This window comes from Pygoscelis adeliae, unplaced genomic scaffold, assembly GCF_000699105.1.
Source record: "Pygoscelis adeliae isolate BGI_AS28 unplaced genomic scaffold, ASM69910v1 Scaffold98, whole genome shotgun sequence".
Lineage (NCBI taxonomy): Eukaryota > Metazoa > Chordata > Aves > Sphenisciformes > Spheniscidae > Pygoscelis > Pygoscelis adeliae.
The window spans coordinates 522139-536424 of NW_008825547.1; the positions used below are offsets into that span (position 1 = coordinate 522139).

The following is a 14286-nucleotide window of genomic DNA, read 5'->3' on the forward strand; positions in this document are numbered from 1 at the left end:
GATTATTCATGTTTTTGTTCAACTGCAAGGGTTAGAAGTTCCCCTTGTTTTTTAAAGGTACCTGAGTTTCTTATTTCATCTGTGGGCAACCAGAGTTGGGGCTTTAAGAATAAAACTACAAATATTGTAAAATTCAGAGCTTAACAGCTGGGCTTTTACATTTAAAATAAAGGTCTTAACAACATTGTCTCATTCTCTGGAAACAGCCTACTGGGAACGGGTAACGAAGAGCAAATCCATGCATACCATAGTGGTGTTTTACCATACTAACCAGGGCAGTCTCACAATCAGTTTAGAGCAAAATAACTATCCTAAAATGACTATCCATTGCACAATTTTGGGATTTTACAAATTTTACATTAATTTACGTATTTGCCTAGATGTATGTAGCACTTGCTTCCTACATACCTTTTGATGTTTTTGGCATTAGCACAAGAAATCAGTAAGTCTAATTTTGCTGTCTTTGTCAATACTGCAGAAGTACTCAATATGTACTTCAATATTTCCATTTGAAACCTAATGAAAACATTTTTCTATATTTGATCCTAAACAATGGAGTTGTATGCCTAAAAAGTGTCAATCCTTTGCTGATACTTAAATGCTATGAAGTTTTATTTTAGGCAAGGTGGCAAAAGTTCTAGAGATGGAGATATTTTAGATTGGTACATAGAATCATAGAATAGTTTGGGTTGGAAGGGACCTCTAAAGGTCATCTAGTCCAACCGGCCTGTCATGGGCAGGGGACATCTTCAACTAGATCAGGTTGCTCAGAGCCCCGTCCAACCTGACCTTGAATGTTTCTAGGGATGGGGCATCCACCACCTCTCTGGGCAACCCATTCCAGTGTTTCACTACCCTCAGTGTAAAAAATTTCTTCCTTATATCTAGTCTATATCTACCCCCCTTTCGTTTAAAGCCGTTCCCCCTTGTTCTGTCACAACAGGCCCTGCCAAAAAGTTTGTCCGCATCTTTTTTATATATCTAGAGATTTAGTATATAGAGAGATTAATGTAGATAGAGTTTCTTGGCTTCTTCATCCATCTTTCCTGGAGAACACATACTATTTGAAATAGGAGTGTGGAATCTGGTTTGCCATAAATACTAATTATATTCTTCATGTGGGTTCGTGCTTTCACAGTCATGATAACTGTTGCTTTGTGCTTAGTGGGCCAGCTCACAGCAGTTATTGTAGAGAGTAATGAATGATGTTTATTCGTGCTGTACGGTTGACCACATCTGGGGGTGAGAACATGCTGGCAGCTAATTGGCCTGGCAAATGATCAGGCTGCTACAAAACAGGATCTTGTGTTAGGAAGAAAAATAAAATCGCAAGGAACTGTCATCCCTTGCTCCTTACTGATGGTTTCTAGTGGAGGTGACAAACATTAGCTGTGGATACGATACTGAGATCTACTCTATCGCGTGCATTTCTTTCAATGAATGCCTCAAATCAATTTGCAGTTATTAACTCCTTGTGAGTTAATCTCATCCCCAGCGATCTGTGTTAATTAGTAGTTTGTAGAGTTGTGTCCATCTGCGTTTGCTCTGCTTTTTGTCCTGGAACACTTGCGTACTTGATTTTTGAACTGATCAGGTTAGTGAATGTTAAGGACAAATAGCCCTGCCTGGAAGTCGGTGTCGCGTTGCTTGGCATCGAGCAATTTCCTAGAAGTGGTGCTGATGCTGCTCCTAGTCCAGATCATGGACTTTTAGATTTCTTTAAGCTTGAAGGAACTAGAATCATGAAAAATGAGGGAATTGCAATAGTTCTGTGATGAGGGGACAGCAAAGATCAGAATTTGCATTTTTATGTCTTACTACTCTGTAGTTTAGCTCCCTCCCACAGAGACTGAGCCTTGTAGGTACTCCCCTTCCCCGGCAGACTGCTTTGTGCCTGTGCTGGAACCAGGCGGTTGCCTTCGCCCCAAGCTTAGTAGCACAAGTGGGAAGAGTAGTAAAGGCTGGTTATTTCTTACAAACCCAGGAGTACCTTTGAGTGGGACAAAGCAAAAAGGAATAGGTGGGAAATAGCATCTTTTGGACTGATGACAAACCGATTGCTCCAAGAGGTTGCAAGGATGAGATTGACAGCCTGCCAACGAGACACAGTTCCCTGCTGTTCCCACAGCCGCTCGGTGTTGATGTTTACAAGAAGGAAGAATAAAGTTCGTATGTCCTGCTAAATCATTTTGTTGACAGTGAGGTTTTAAAATAGAGAGGGCTTCAATATTATTTCAATATCTGTGTTTAAAACGACTGGATCAACAGGTCCAAATAACATGGCAGATTTGTGGTATTAACTAGCCTTGTGATGGAGAATAGCTTTTGAGGGCTTTTGGTCCCTTCTAGTTTTGAAAACCGGTTTGCAGCATCTGACACAGCGAAGTACACCTGCTAAGCATCAAGGTTATGCCATTGATTTCTAAGCTAGGCGTAGGTATGTTCCTAGCTCCCTCCCTTGTATCACTGTACATAACATGTGTCAGGACAAAATAGATCCTGTCACAAATAAGCATGCGACAGTATCATTTGTTTTTCATTTGCACAAACTTTGCTTGTATCTGAATGGGTTCTCTGAAATTTACATTTTAAAGATTTTGCTTTTTCCTTCTGCTTAACTTTATCTCTACTATTTATTTATTTTCTGAAGAGCGTGTGGATATTGTTTATTTTACCTTTTGAACGCATGTTAAAAAATAGGCAAACCAAAGGACAGTTGTATTCATATTTTACTGGATGAGCTAAGAAAACGTAAATTAAATAAGCCTTTAGCTTTTTTGCCTACTCTGAGCTCTCTGTGGTGTTACTGAGCAGACCAGATGCCTTGCAAGCTTGTTGTAAGCAATATGTAGAAAAAGAGTTGCCCTGTTCTATTATTTGGTTGATCCTCAAAAAACAATGAAAAAAAAGTCATTCTTATGTAATCAGGAATTTGATGCTGTAAAAAGAGAAGGAAGAATATGGTAGTCTAAAAGCTTGCTATGGGATTACAGTTGTTTTTAGCACTTGATAGTTAAGTGTCTTTTACTGCTGTGTCTCTGAACTCTCATAACTGATAATTTAATTGCTAATTCAGTCGTGTGATGATTGATTGTCATGAACAGTTCGTTGAAGAGGAACTGTTTCTATATACATAGAAAATGGTAAACAAGACATATTTGTTAGAAAACTTTTTGCAGCACACTTTTAGATGTAGAAGGCTGTGCTGATCCTCTGTTCTGCTGCTGAACTTTGACCATTATTTTCCTTTTGCCATAAGTAAAAAATGTATAATGAACAGATTAAGATGAGATGATTTTTCTCTCTAACAGCACTGTTCTATTTATAACTAAATCTTTTTTTCCCCCTCCTCCCTCGCATCTGTAACAGCTAGCCGATGGCGGAACCTCTTCTCTACACCTGTCTCCTTGGCTTTTCCCTATAGTCCTGTTGCGAGACTCACCCCATATACCAATGGCTTTAATAGTCCCAGCTTCTCTAAAACCTCCAGTAAAGCAATACTAACACCTGAACGGACAGGTAATGCTTATCTTTTTATTGATTTATGGTGCTTACAAAGTTGCTTAATTTAATCTAATCTTGCTAGCGTTTAACAGCAATACACTGTTCGGATGATTGTATATAGACTCTTATCTCAGAGGGAGGTGGTTTCTTTAAATGACCTAAAATTTGGCAATTAACTAGTAGTGTAGGTTATCTCCTGTGTTACACAGCATGTTATGGGAAAGTGATGCTAGTAAACAGAGCCTATTTCTCAATAGCGGTTCACCTGAGAGTGTCGTTGCAACTGTGTCAGCTTAAACAGTCCCCAGCTTTGTCTGCCCTTTACTGCTCACTACTGTCCCTCTGTGCCCCTTCCTTATGTCTACAGAAACATTTATGCAGCTGTGTAATGAAGTTGCAGGGAGAACTTACCTATTATAAAAATAGCCAGCAGAATCATGGCTGTTTTCAAGCTGGCATTGTTGCTACCCTCCAAGATTTATTCTATGTTTGTCACTGATTTTCAGGGGACACAGGAGTTTTAGGAGAAACACAAACTTTCTATGGACTGTAAATTGCAAAGAGTTGCATTTTTCCTTCTTTGCTACAGGTATCAGGAGTCAATTTATATCTGTGACTTCTCTTAAGGTGCAGTGGTAGTGGAGAAAATAGTCTTCTGGGGAAGAGGCATTAACATTTTATTGCTGGTGGGAGCAGGTGTGGTCTAAGGAAGTTAGCATCAGTGTCACACTAATCTGTGCTCAATTTTCTTCACAACGCATGAAATCAGTGCAGAAAGCCCTGTTAGGGATATGGGCACTGTGGGTGAGATACAGCTGCAGACTGAACGCCTGGTGTAGGTGTCTATGTGTGAGCGAGATGTCTGAGCCTCCCCTATTCAGTGGGACGTAGTTTAGTTCCTAAATGAAGGCATTTCATGCTATTTGAGATACCCTCAGGTATCTTGTCTAGCTTCCCACTGCTGCTCCAAAAGGGCACAGCTGTTACTACCTCTGCCAAACCGAGAGGACCATTGTAACTTGCAAATTTAAAAAAGCAAACACATTTAGCCCTCACAATCCTTCCAAAGCAAAGTAATCCCCTGTGTGTCCTTTTCTGTCGGAGGTATTATTAGAGAAGAGCTGAATTTAGGATTAATTTTAGGGGATGCAAACACATCTGTGATACAAGCACAGCTGATGAGCCATCGTCACAGCGGTTCTCACCCTGCAGGCTGTGGGCCTCTTGTAGTCCAAAGGATACTAGAAAGTGATTTCCTGTTTTATTTGAAGAATTTTTCTTCAAAGTTGGGCAACAACTACCTCATGCAAGTAATTGCAACTTAGTTTATATTTTACTATCATGCAGGGAAAAAGTAGAATCCAGAGCCCTCTCCAAAAGGTAGCTCTGTGAAGGAGGAAATGCTTTCTCTGTTGTTGCATAATGTTCAGTCTTAATTGTTATTGTCATTGATTTGTCTGATGACTATAAACAATTAAAGAAAAAAACAGTAAAATGTAGGTAAATGGCTCTGATATGCAATTGAGTACTGAGCAGAAGTTGGTGACACATACACACTTGCTTTTCAGAACAGAGTAGGGAGAACCACAGTCCCATAAGAAGGATTCAAATGCAGATGTGTTTAGACTATGCTAACTAATCTGAGCTGTATCAGAACTGTTCTGGGTAAATTTTTCATTGTCTGGGCTATGTGATGTTATTTTGGGAACAAGCAGAGGAATTCATGATCTATTACTACACTTACTACTTCTCACGAGTATCAAAGCCCTTTGCTAATTGTTAGTGGATTGCACTACCCTTCTGAAAGTTTTTAATCTGTTACACAGAATGTATTTTAAGCTACTGTAACGTAAAGGGCAGATGGTCATGAATGAAAGATGGCCAGACATGTTCACAAACTAAAGGCTGTGTTTTCTTACATAGGTTATGTTTCTAGGAGTTCCCCTTTGAGCCCACAGTCATCAATAGACAGTGAACTGAGCGCCTCGGAGCTGGAGGATGATTCCATCTCCATGGGATACAAGCTGCAGGACCTCACTGATGTTCAGATCATGGCTCGTCTACAGGAGGAGAGTAGGTGGCTTCTTTCATTTTCCAAAATAGTCTGAGGAAGATTTCCCCTAACAGTCAAAACTGCTCCAGTCTGGTCTCAGTCAAGTGGATCTTTCGTAAACAGTGTCACCTCTTGAATTGCAGGTGGAAAAACTCTTCACCTGCACGGAGAAGGAGCACACGTTGTTTGGTTCAGGTTAATGGTACTGGATCTTTCAAAACTTGATGCTTATATATTTCTGAATCCCAACTGGTATCTTTGTACCCATTGAGTACATTTAGATTTGGAAGATTTATAATGTCTTACCACACTACTTAAAATAATTTTATTTCTGGGGAGGGAAAGTGCTAAAGCATTTTTCTCATGCATACAGTTCATGAGAAAGGTAAAAATAAGTAGCTCTCATGGATTTCTTTGCCTCTACTTTGATTTTCTTAATTGTCAGATGAATTTTGAAATTAATTCCCCTTTAAATCCTGAATTGGGGCATTTAAATTTAACATCTTGGTTTAAGACTAGTGATTATGCACAAATCTGAGCCCAAAAGCTTGTTTGACATAGGTTATAGTTTGGATTGATAGTAATTTTTGGAAAATGTCTTTGTTCATAAAGAGAGGGCCTTTGACTTAGAAGTCACTCAGGCACTAAGTACAGTATCTTTCTCACTTCCTATTAGTGCCAAGTGAGACATCAAGGAGGAAATGATGAGATGAAAACCAAGAGAAATTCAGAGATGGTGACTGAAGGAAAATGCCAAATAATAAGTGATTAAATAAAAATTAAATGTGAAGAAAAAATTAGAGCTGCGATCTGGCTGCAGCAACCAGACAGAGCAGGTCGGCACAGTCACTTGTCAGCAGTTGAACTTGCTGAGCATCTGGTAGCACTCATTATGTTCAGCAGAGAAATTAGTAAGTGTGAGACTTTCCAAGATAGCTGAATTCTCAGCTGGCAAATGTGTGTGGTCACAGCTCGGAAAATTTCTGATATTATGTGAAAGTTATAATAATTTAAAAAAAAAAATTGTGACTATCAAAGACACAAAGGATTGCATTACTTAAATGACAACTGTTGTCATGTCCTTCAGAGTGAGGTTTAAAAAAGACTTCAGGTACTTAGCTCTTTAAGGAATCAGGTCATTGGTAAACTGGAAAGAAAAACACTCTTTTTCTTCTAATCTATGTCAGGTGTAATGGTCGTATCTCATCCTTGTAGTAGCAGCTGGTACAGAATGTTTGAGGACGTGATGGTTGTTGTCCACTTAATCCTGTGGAAAGTGGTAGTATTATACGTGCACGCAGGCACGCTCTCTTCACAGCCACGAATAGAAACTCCCACTCAAGGGGCAGGGGAGGGTTGGGAAGCGTATTAAGATGTTTCCATTACGAAGCAAAGATATCTGTCAAAGCTGAGGGCTTTTTGTAAATCTGGGAAAGTTGTTATCCGCAGCTATTGGCGGAGTTACTCGGCTCTTGGAAATAACGATGTACATCCCCCTTTTCCCTGGCTGCTGTGCCGTCAGGAAAAGCGGGATGTACAAGGGCTGTGGAAGCTTCCCTCTCACTTGACCCGGAGCAAACATGCTCTTCTGGGGCAGTGCTAATAGTGGGACGGTTTTCAAAACCTGGCGTTCTGAGAAGGGGGTGGTAGGATGCGTACCTGTCTAAAACACAGCTGTGTTACCACTAAGTCTTGTCCATGAGACCAGCTGCTAGCAGGAACTAATTCTGGTTCAGGGAGGTTGGAGAGCCAGAATATTTACATGGGTCTTACATTTAGGAAATGTCATTGTCAGCATTTTCATTGCATGAATATAAAAGTTTAAGAGCAATGACTTGGCAAACTAATAGAGTGAGAGTTAATTCGTCTAAGAGTGTTTAAAAGTTAAATACTTAGTACTCATGTAGTCTTTCTATTGGCAAACAAATAGGTGCCTCCTGGAGGCAATTCATCTTATGTTAACAGAGGCATCTAAGATACCTCACAGGTACTGCATTTTGGAGATGCCTGTATTCTGTTTTTATTAAAAAGAGATCTCAAGGGGAATAATTCAGGCTTAGATGCCTGAAAGGTAGACACGGAAAGTTAGATCAGATGGATCCCACCTCAGATCTTCAGCCTGTTAACATTTTAAATCCAATTCTTGCTGTAAATTTATGTCTACTTACCTGCTTAGTTTTCAAGATTGAAGTGCGTGTTAAGGGTTAATCGCTTAGCAGAAGCCAAATCATCCTCTTCTTGGAATTTACAGGCCTTAGGCAAGATTATGCTTCAACTTCAGCATCTGTGTCAAGGCACAGTTCGAGCGTCTCTCTGCATGCGGGAAAGAAAGGGACGTGCGGTGACCAGGAATACGACCGCTATAGTCTTGAGGACGAGGAAGAGTTTGACCACCTCCCACCTCCGCAGCCGCGGCTGACTCGCTGCTCCCCTTTCCAGAGAGGGATTCCTCACTCACAGACTTTCTCCAGTATCCGGGACTGCAGGAGGAGCCCTACCTCCCCGCACTTCCCTTCAAATACTTATCAGCAGCCCTACTACTCTCCTCAAGCCCAAACTCCAGAGCAGCAACCAAATAGGATTAATGGAGGTAGGTTGCAAGCTTTTCTGAGAAGCGGTCTTTTCTCTGTGCAAAGTGCCAGTGCCATTTTAAAGATCAAGTTGTGTCAGCAGAGTGAAGTGCGTTTAGTGTGTGACAGCTAGATCAGTCCGTGAATTGTAACAAGCAATTTAAGCCTGTGCAAATGATTGAGGTATGTTGTTGTTAAGTAATTTGCTACAAAATGTAATCTGTGACCTGGTCATGAAAGTTGTTGCTTTAGTCTGTTTTAAAGTGCTGCAAATATGACCACAAGTGAAGAAAGAAGAAAAAGGAAAAAAAGAGCATCTTTTAGCAGGCTAATAGTTGGTTAGAAGAACTAATTGGGCTTTTGAGCTTGGCCTATGCATGTCCCTCATGGATACAGTAAAATACAAAACAGGGTTTTCAGATTTTCATTCCCTTTCTTATTCCTGACTTTGCTGTTAATGCAGCTACGCTATGAATCCGCGATGAGTGCTTACGGCAGGGGTCAACGCTCTGCTCCTGTTCCAGGTCTGGTAGGGCAGACTGTTAAAGTAGTGGGCGATAATGTCACTCCCAAACTATCCTGAGCCATTGCTGTTTTTTGCACTGCATTTGAGATGTATTCCAGAGTCTCTGGAAGATTTGTCTCTCGGTGCTTACTCAAGACTTAAGTTTCCCTCTGTTGTTGCTGTTACCTTCCTTTCATTCTTTATTATGATCACAATTTTCTTCCTCCTGCTACATCTTACTTTCCTATTCCTTCAGTCTTTTCCCCAAGCTAATTCAAAACAGTCAGTTTTCAGTCAGGGTCTTGTTTGTAACATTACAGGTTACAGCTTACCCTTGGGCAAGAAAATAAATGTGTTGTTCCAAACAACACAAAGTTGCTATTTATAGAGCGCTACAGGTATGGATGTTGCTCTCCTGACAAATAAGACATGACAGGTTGGTGCCAAAAGCACTTGCATTCAAAGTAAGACATGGCATGGAAGTATAATCGACAAGTGGCAGTATATAAAGAAGGCTGACGTTAACAGAGGGTAGAGTGACATGGGTGTTTATTGGTACAGCATATGTGCCATATTAATTTCAATGTTATTTTTCTTGCTGGTGAGGTTAAAGAATGGGACAGCACTGATGGGCTTGCAGAAAATTTGTTGGGGAGATAGAAAGGAAGAGTATGGGTCATTTTTGATTCAGGAGTGAGGGCAGGATGTGGTGCCGTGATGTTTTTGTACGGTCCCCAAAAATGCTTTGTCAATTATTTTTTCGTGTTCCATGTCAGTGGAACTTAAGCAGTGGATTCCCACGTGGAAACTTCAGAAAGTACTTACAGGGCACTAAAAATACTAAACTCCTAGTTTATTAACTAGAAAGTGTATAAAGGTAAAAGGCCACCAATTTTACCACCCGGTTGCCTTTTTTTGCAAGAATTTTGAGGTGTTAGATAATCTGTTTGGTGTCGCTGAGAAGACGGACGCACGCGACTTCAGTTACATGTTTGCTTGAGTGGCAGACAGTCTACATAGGCACTGAATTGTGCACTAGGTGTCCAGTCTCGCTGTAGCAATGGTCTGCTTGTTCTCCATCCACAGGATTGCATTTTAGGTAGCAGAGAGATTGTCTGGTGTTTCTGGCACCCTAGTAATCTTCTGCCTGAGCTTGGGGTGAGAATACTCTCACAGATGTTTTCCAGCTGTGTTTGAGGCCATAATTTTGAACTCACATATTGTTCGCCAGTGTATTTTAGCAAAGTGCTGCCTCTTGGTGTAATTTTGACACTCTGCCCTGTTTTAAATTGCCGTACATCTATTTTAAAATACAGTACCATACATCTGTTTTAAAATACCACACCATCTAGCCCCCACTCTCAGGCCCAGGTTCTTTCTCTCATGTTATTCCACCAGTACATCGTCTGAGTCAATGGTACCAGTCCCGTTTACTGCCAGTCTCCAACAGCTTGCTGTACTGAAGGGCTCCTGGTAAATGCTAGCATAGGGTGGCAGATATGTGCAAAGTGTATATGGGGCCACCTGTAGCATTGGTTGCAGGAATACCTATTGTTACCTCCCAAATAACATTTTGCAGCCATCACCTGTAGAGTGTGTGTGTGTGTGTGTTATCTTTGCTTTCAAATAAGTTTTATTTCCAGTTCTGCCAAGAAGTTACTGATAGAAAAACTTCGCATGAAATCTGCTTTTTTTGTCTTCTTGTTTAATTTACACCCTCTCCCTAAATTGGCGGAATTGTCTGTAACGATGAGTTATGTCAGAAAAATTCCATCTCTGAACTTTTTAAGGCATTCTGGTTTTCAGGGATTTTGTAATCGGTTAGTGGTTCAGTAATAGATCATTTAAAGAAGATCTGAGAGAGACAGGAGGTGGCTAGCTTTTGAGTATCTATCTGTTGCAATTAGCTAAGATGAGTCTGTCTAGTTAGTGTGTGTTTTATAATTTAACAAAGCTTTTCATATGTTGCCGATGGAAAGATTTATGTTTATACCTCTCTGTGATTCCTCTAATTTGAAAAAGTTCATGGTTAACAACTTAAAATGTTGCTAACTCTATTAATATCGGGTACTTTAGTCATTTTCATATAAGAAGTATCACCAAATTTCATAAGACCAAGCTGTTTTCTGCTTTATGTTGTCCATAAATGTGCACTTCTCTTTTTTAACTTTGACACAGAAGTAATCTCTTTCATTTTAACTTTTTAAAAAATACTTTTTATTCCATTTGGTCACTTTATTCCTTTTTAATTTTTATGCCCTTTATTAGTTCTGATTTTCTGAAACCAGAAGTAACAGAACTATAGTACTGTGAAAACATCCAGAACAGTCAAAATCCAGGATAGACAAGATACTGAAAATGGGATTGATCTTCTTGTGTTCAGTCCCACTTCCAAGATCTTTAGATAAGCTTACTCATAAACTTTTATCCTGGGACCCCTTATTTCATGTGCATTTTAAAGTGACCATTGGTATAATACCTGAAATTTGGAAACTTTGTACTTTGGACAAATTATCCCAGCTAAAGAAGAAATTTATTATAACACAGTAAGAAGGGGTAGATGAAAACCACATCCTTCATTGAGTAGCAGTGCCTGCAATTTGGTTAATTTTAATTTATATTTTCCATTACTTTTCACATTGATTTTTAACTTTTTAGCTTGGTTGATACCTTCATAAACAGCCCACGGATACCATTCACTTGAAAAATGTTGGCTTTATTTTCCAGAAATTACTAGTTATGAGTTACTTGATTGCATACGCTTTTGGGGAATAGCTTTTCTCAGGCAAAATATTATGATCATCGTTGGCTGTTGCAACACCCTTGCCTCATTTGGAAAGCTGCAGATGATGATGATGTTGGTTTGTTGGGTTTTTTAAGCAAGCTCCAGGCAGATATAGAAGAGCAGCATTTCAGGGGCAGTAGGTCTGTATTCAGTATAGACTAACATTGATTAGTGTGTTTGGAGAGGTGGGAAAAGCTCTGTTCTTACTTACTGATTTACAGAGTGTATTTCTGCTCATAACCTCTCTTGTTCAGTAAGGAAGGCAGAATTCACTGTAGGAAATTGTTGCAGACCCTTTATTAAAGAAAAGGAGAAAAAAATCTTACTTGGTCACCTTTGAAGTTTTATTGAGAATAGTAATCAGTGGGGAGAAGTCATGGAAGGGTAATGGAAAAACCTTTAATTTGCTTGTAACTATCTGTGGAGGGAGACATATGCCTGTGAAGCCAGGGTGAGATGAAAGAATAATTCTAAATAAAATGGAAGTGTTCCACATTAGTAAAATGTAGGTATGGACAATTATGAAGAAAGGTGTCTCTCACTTAACTGAAAGACTTGTTTTTAATTCTTAATCTGTATTTGTATTTTTACACACTGACGTCCCTGTTGTATCAACTGATGATTCCACAGACCTTTAATTAGACCATGGTGTATTTGGGATGTCATAAATGTTATAATCATAACAAATGTAATGCAGATACTGAACTCAGGTCTTCAAAGATGAGGAAGAGAAATTAATCCCTTAAAGTTAAGTTGTAATTGAGTCTACAAGTTTGTTAAGGATTTCAGAACAAACTCTGAATATCTACATAATATAGAACATAATATTTAAAATAGAAAAGCACAGATTTTTTCCTTACGGTTTTTCTCCAACTTCTTTGTGCATACAATACAGATAAGGCAGAGCTGAATTTGCAGGGTTTGTGTGAAGGATTTAAATATGTGTAAGAAACTGCTAATGTAGCTTAAACGGTGAGATAGATTTCTCTGAGACACTAATAATTATGATTCATTGTATCACATTTCTTAACGATGGTGCACTTTTGGCGAGGCTTGTGAGTCCTTTTGTTCAAATAAAACATGGACAACGCTTGCGGAGAGTAACAATGAATGAATAAACGTGTTTTAAGACACTTCACTGTAGAGTCAACTTAAGCTCTCCTTGCAAGGAGAGCCTCACTGGATGAGGTATATCTTGGCAGAGAGAAGATGACACTTAACAAGAACCGCTACAGAACTCCCAGTCTGGCAGCTCACCAAGAGCGCACCTCTTCTGGGGCAGCTTTGCTCCGAGGGCACGGTCTGTGTGCGTGCTACGTGGATGTTAATCTTCGGCTGGTGATAGTATTAGGTCAGGGAAGGGAAAAAGAAAAAAAAAAAGGAGCGGTGGAACAGGGGCGGCCACCAGCGGTGCTGGGACCGGAAGAGAGAAGGCAGGTGCTGCCTGTTCTGGTGTCCTGCCAGAAAGAAGCTGGGCCACCGATCCCAGGCTGACTTCAGAGAAGAAATGGCGTCAGGGGAAGAACTTCCTGGAAAAAATCAGAACTGAAGCAGCTGGGTAAGAGGCAAACTGCTGTCTTTATTGTAATTTTGTGGAATGTTTGACAAAAAAGGGATGTTTTTGCCTGCTTTTTGACCCGTTTCTCACCAGTAGCAAATATGATCTGTGCTGTGGGGTGGTCTTTTCATGCACATTTTTAGTTGAGGGCAGAAGACCCTGTATTTCACAATTCCCGGTTTTTCCTGTGCTGTAGGCGACAGACAATTCAGCATGGATGCCACATGGAGGAAAAAGTGTAAACATGCAGTAGGCGATTTTTGGTGTATCATTCCGCTGCAGATACGTGAAACAAGGGCAACGTATGCCACCTAAAGAACACTCATGAAGTGACAAGCACGTGTGTATATGCATGAACTATTCTGAGAAGGTGGTAATAACCAAGAACCGATTATTAACTCCCTTGCATGACCTATCCTTGCATTTTCTTCACACTTTCAAATATGTCAGTAATACAATGTCTGTAGGTCATGCTATTACATCTCAAAGAAGGCTGGGAAAAGCGAAGATACATCTGTGATGTTTTATATGGCTGCATCCTACTTAAACATCGTATTTGTTTTGGCCTAGATTATAGTTGAGACTCAGTAGTGGGTCACAATAACTTTGGATGCTGTAGAAGGTGCAGGTCCTTCGGAGTTCCTCGCTGGTGTTAATATCCACATGTTCCTAACAGAATGAACTGTAAACAACCGATGATTTTTTTTAGGCTTGCCACTGAACCAGATTAGTGGAGAAGAGGTAGCAGAAACTGTAGCAAATTTCAGCATTCATGATAAACGGGACTATTTGGGAAAATTACTTCTCACCTGAGAATACACCTCAGCTCTACTCCTCCTCTCTGTTAATTTTCTCATCAGTCTTAGGAGAGCAAAGAGCTCTAGAAAGGGAAGGTTTGCTACTAGCGGCTTGGAAAAATATTTTTGGATTTTTGTTATATATTTCCAGCAAGTTTGTATTTAGTCACGTCTCAGCAGCCTGAAATAATATTAAAATCACGTAACTCCCACCTTCTGCTTCCATATATCAAGCTCACAAGAGCCAGCGTTTCATTTACAAAGAAAACGTCTGTAAGACTCTTTCCACTGTTCTTAGGAGGGGAACAGGTGACAGAACAAACTTCAAGAAAGAGATGAAAGAGGATGCATCATCCAAGCAGATGAAAGCTGCAAAATGCCATCAAGATGAACGTTTCTGGGTTTTCCCCAAACACAAAACTGACCTGCTATTTTCATTGCTTTTCAGGGCCATTTATCTCAGCAGACAAAAGGACCCATCAAAGAAGTAACGCAGATGCTCGATGGATGAGTA

At 40.0% G+C, this 14286-nt stretch overlaps 1 protein-coding gene across 3 annotated transcripts in view; it reads left to right on the top strand.

The window, feature by feature from the left end:
* The window catches only part of SLAIN1 (SLAIN motif family, member 1), a 49487-nt gene that overhangs the window by 24665 nt on the left and 10536 nt on the right, over nucleotides 1-14286 (top strand). Inside the window, exons 2-4 of one of the 3 annotated variants that reach the window (XM_009332041.1) lie at nucleotides 3370-3519; nucleotides 5428-5577; nucleotides 7809-8147. In XM_009332041.1, coding sequence (XP_009330316.1) covers nucleotides 5517-5577; nucleotides 7809-8147 — 400 coding nt within the window. In that variant the 5' untranslated portion in view covers nucleotides 3370-3519; nucleotides 5428-5516. Of the gene's footprint in view, nucleotides 1-3369; nucleotides 3520-5427; nucleotides 5578-7808; nucleotides 8148-14286 lie in introns of those variants that run through there. The other 2 variants (XM_009332043.1, XM_009332042.1) reach the window with 2 other exon arrangements.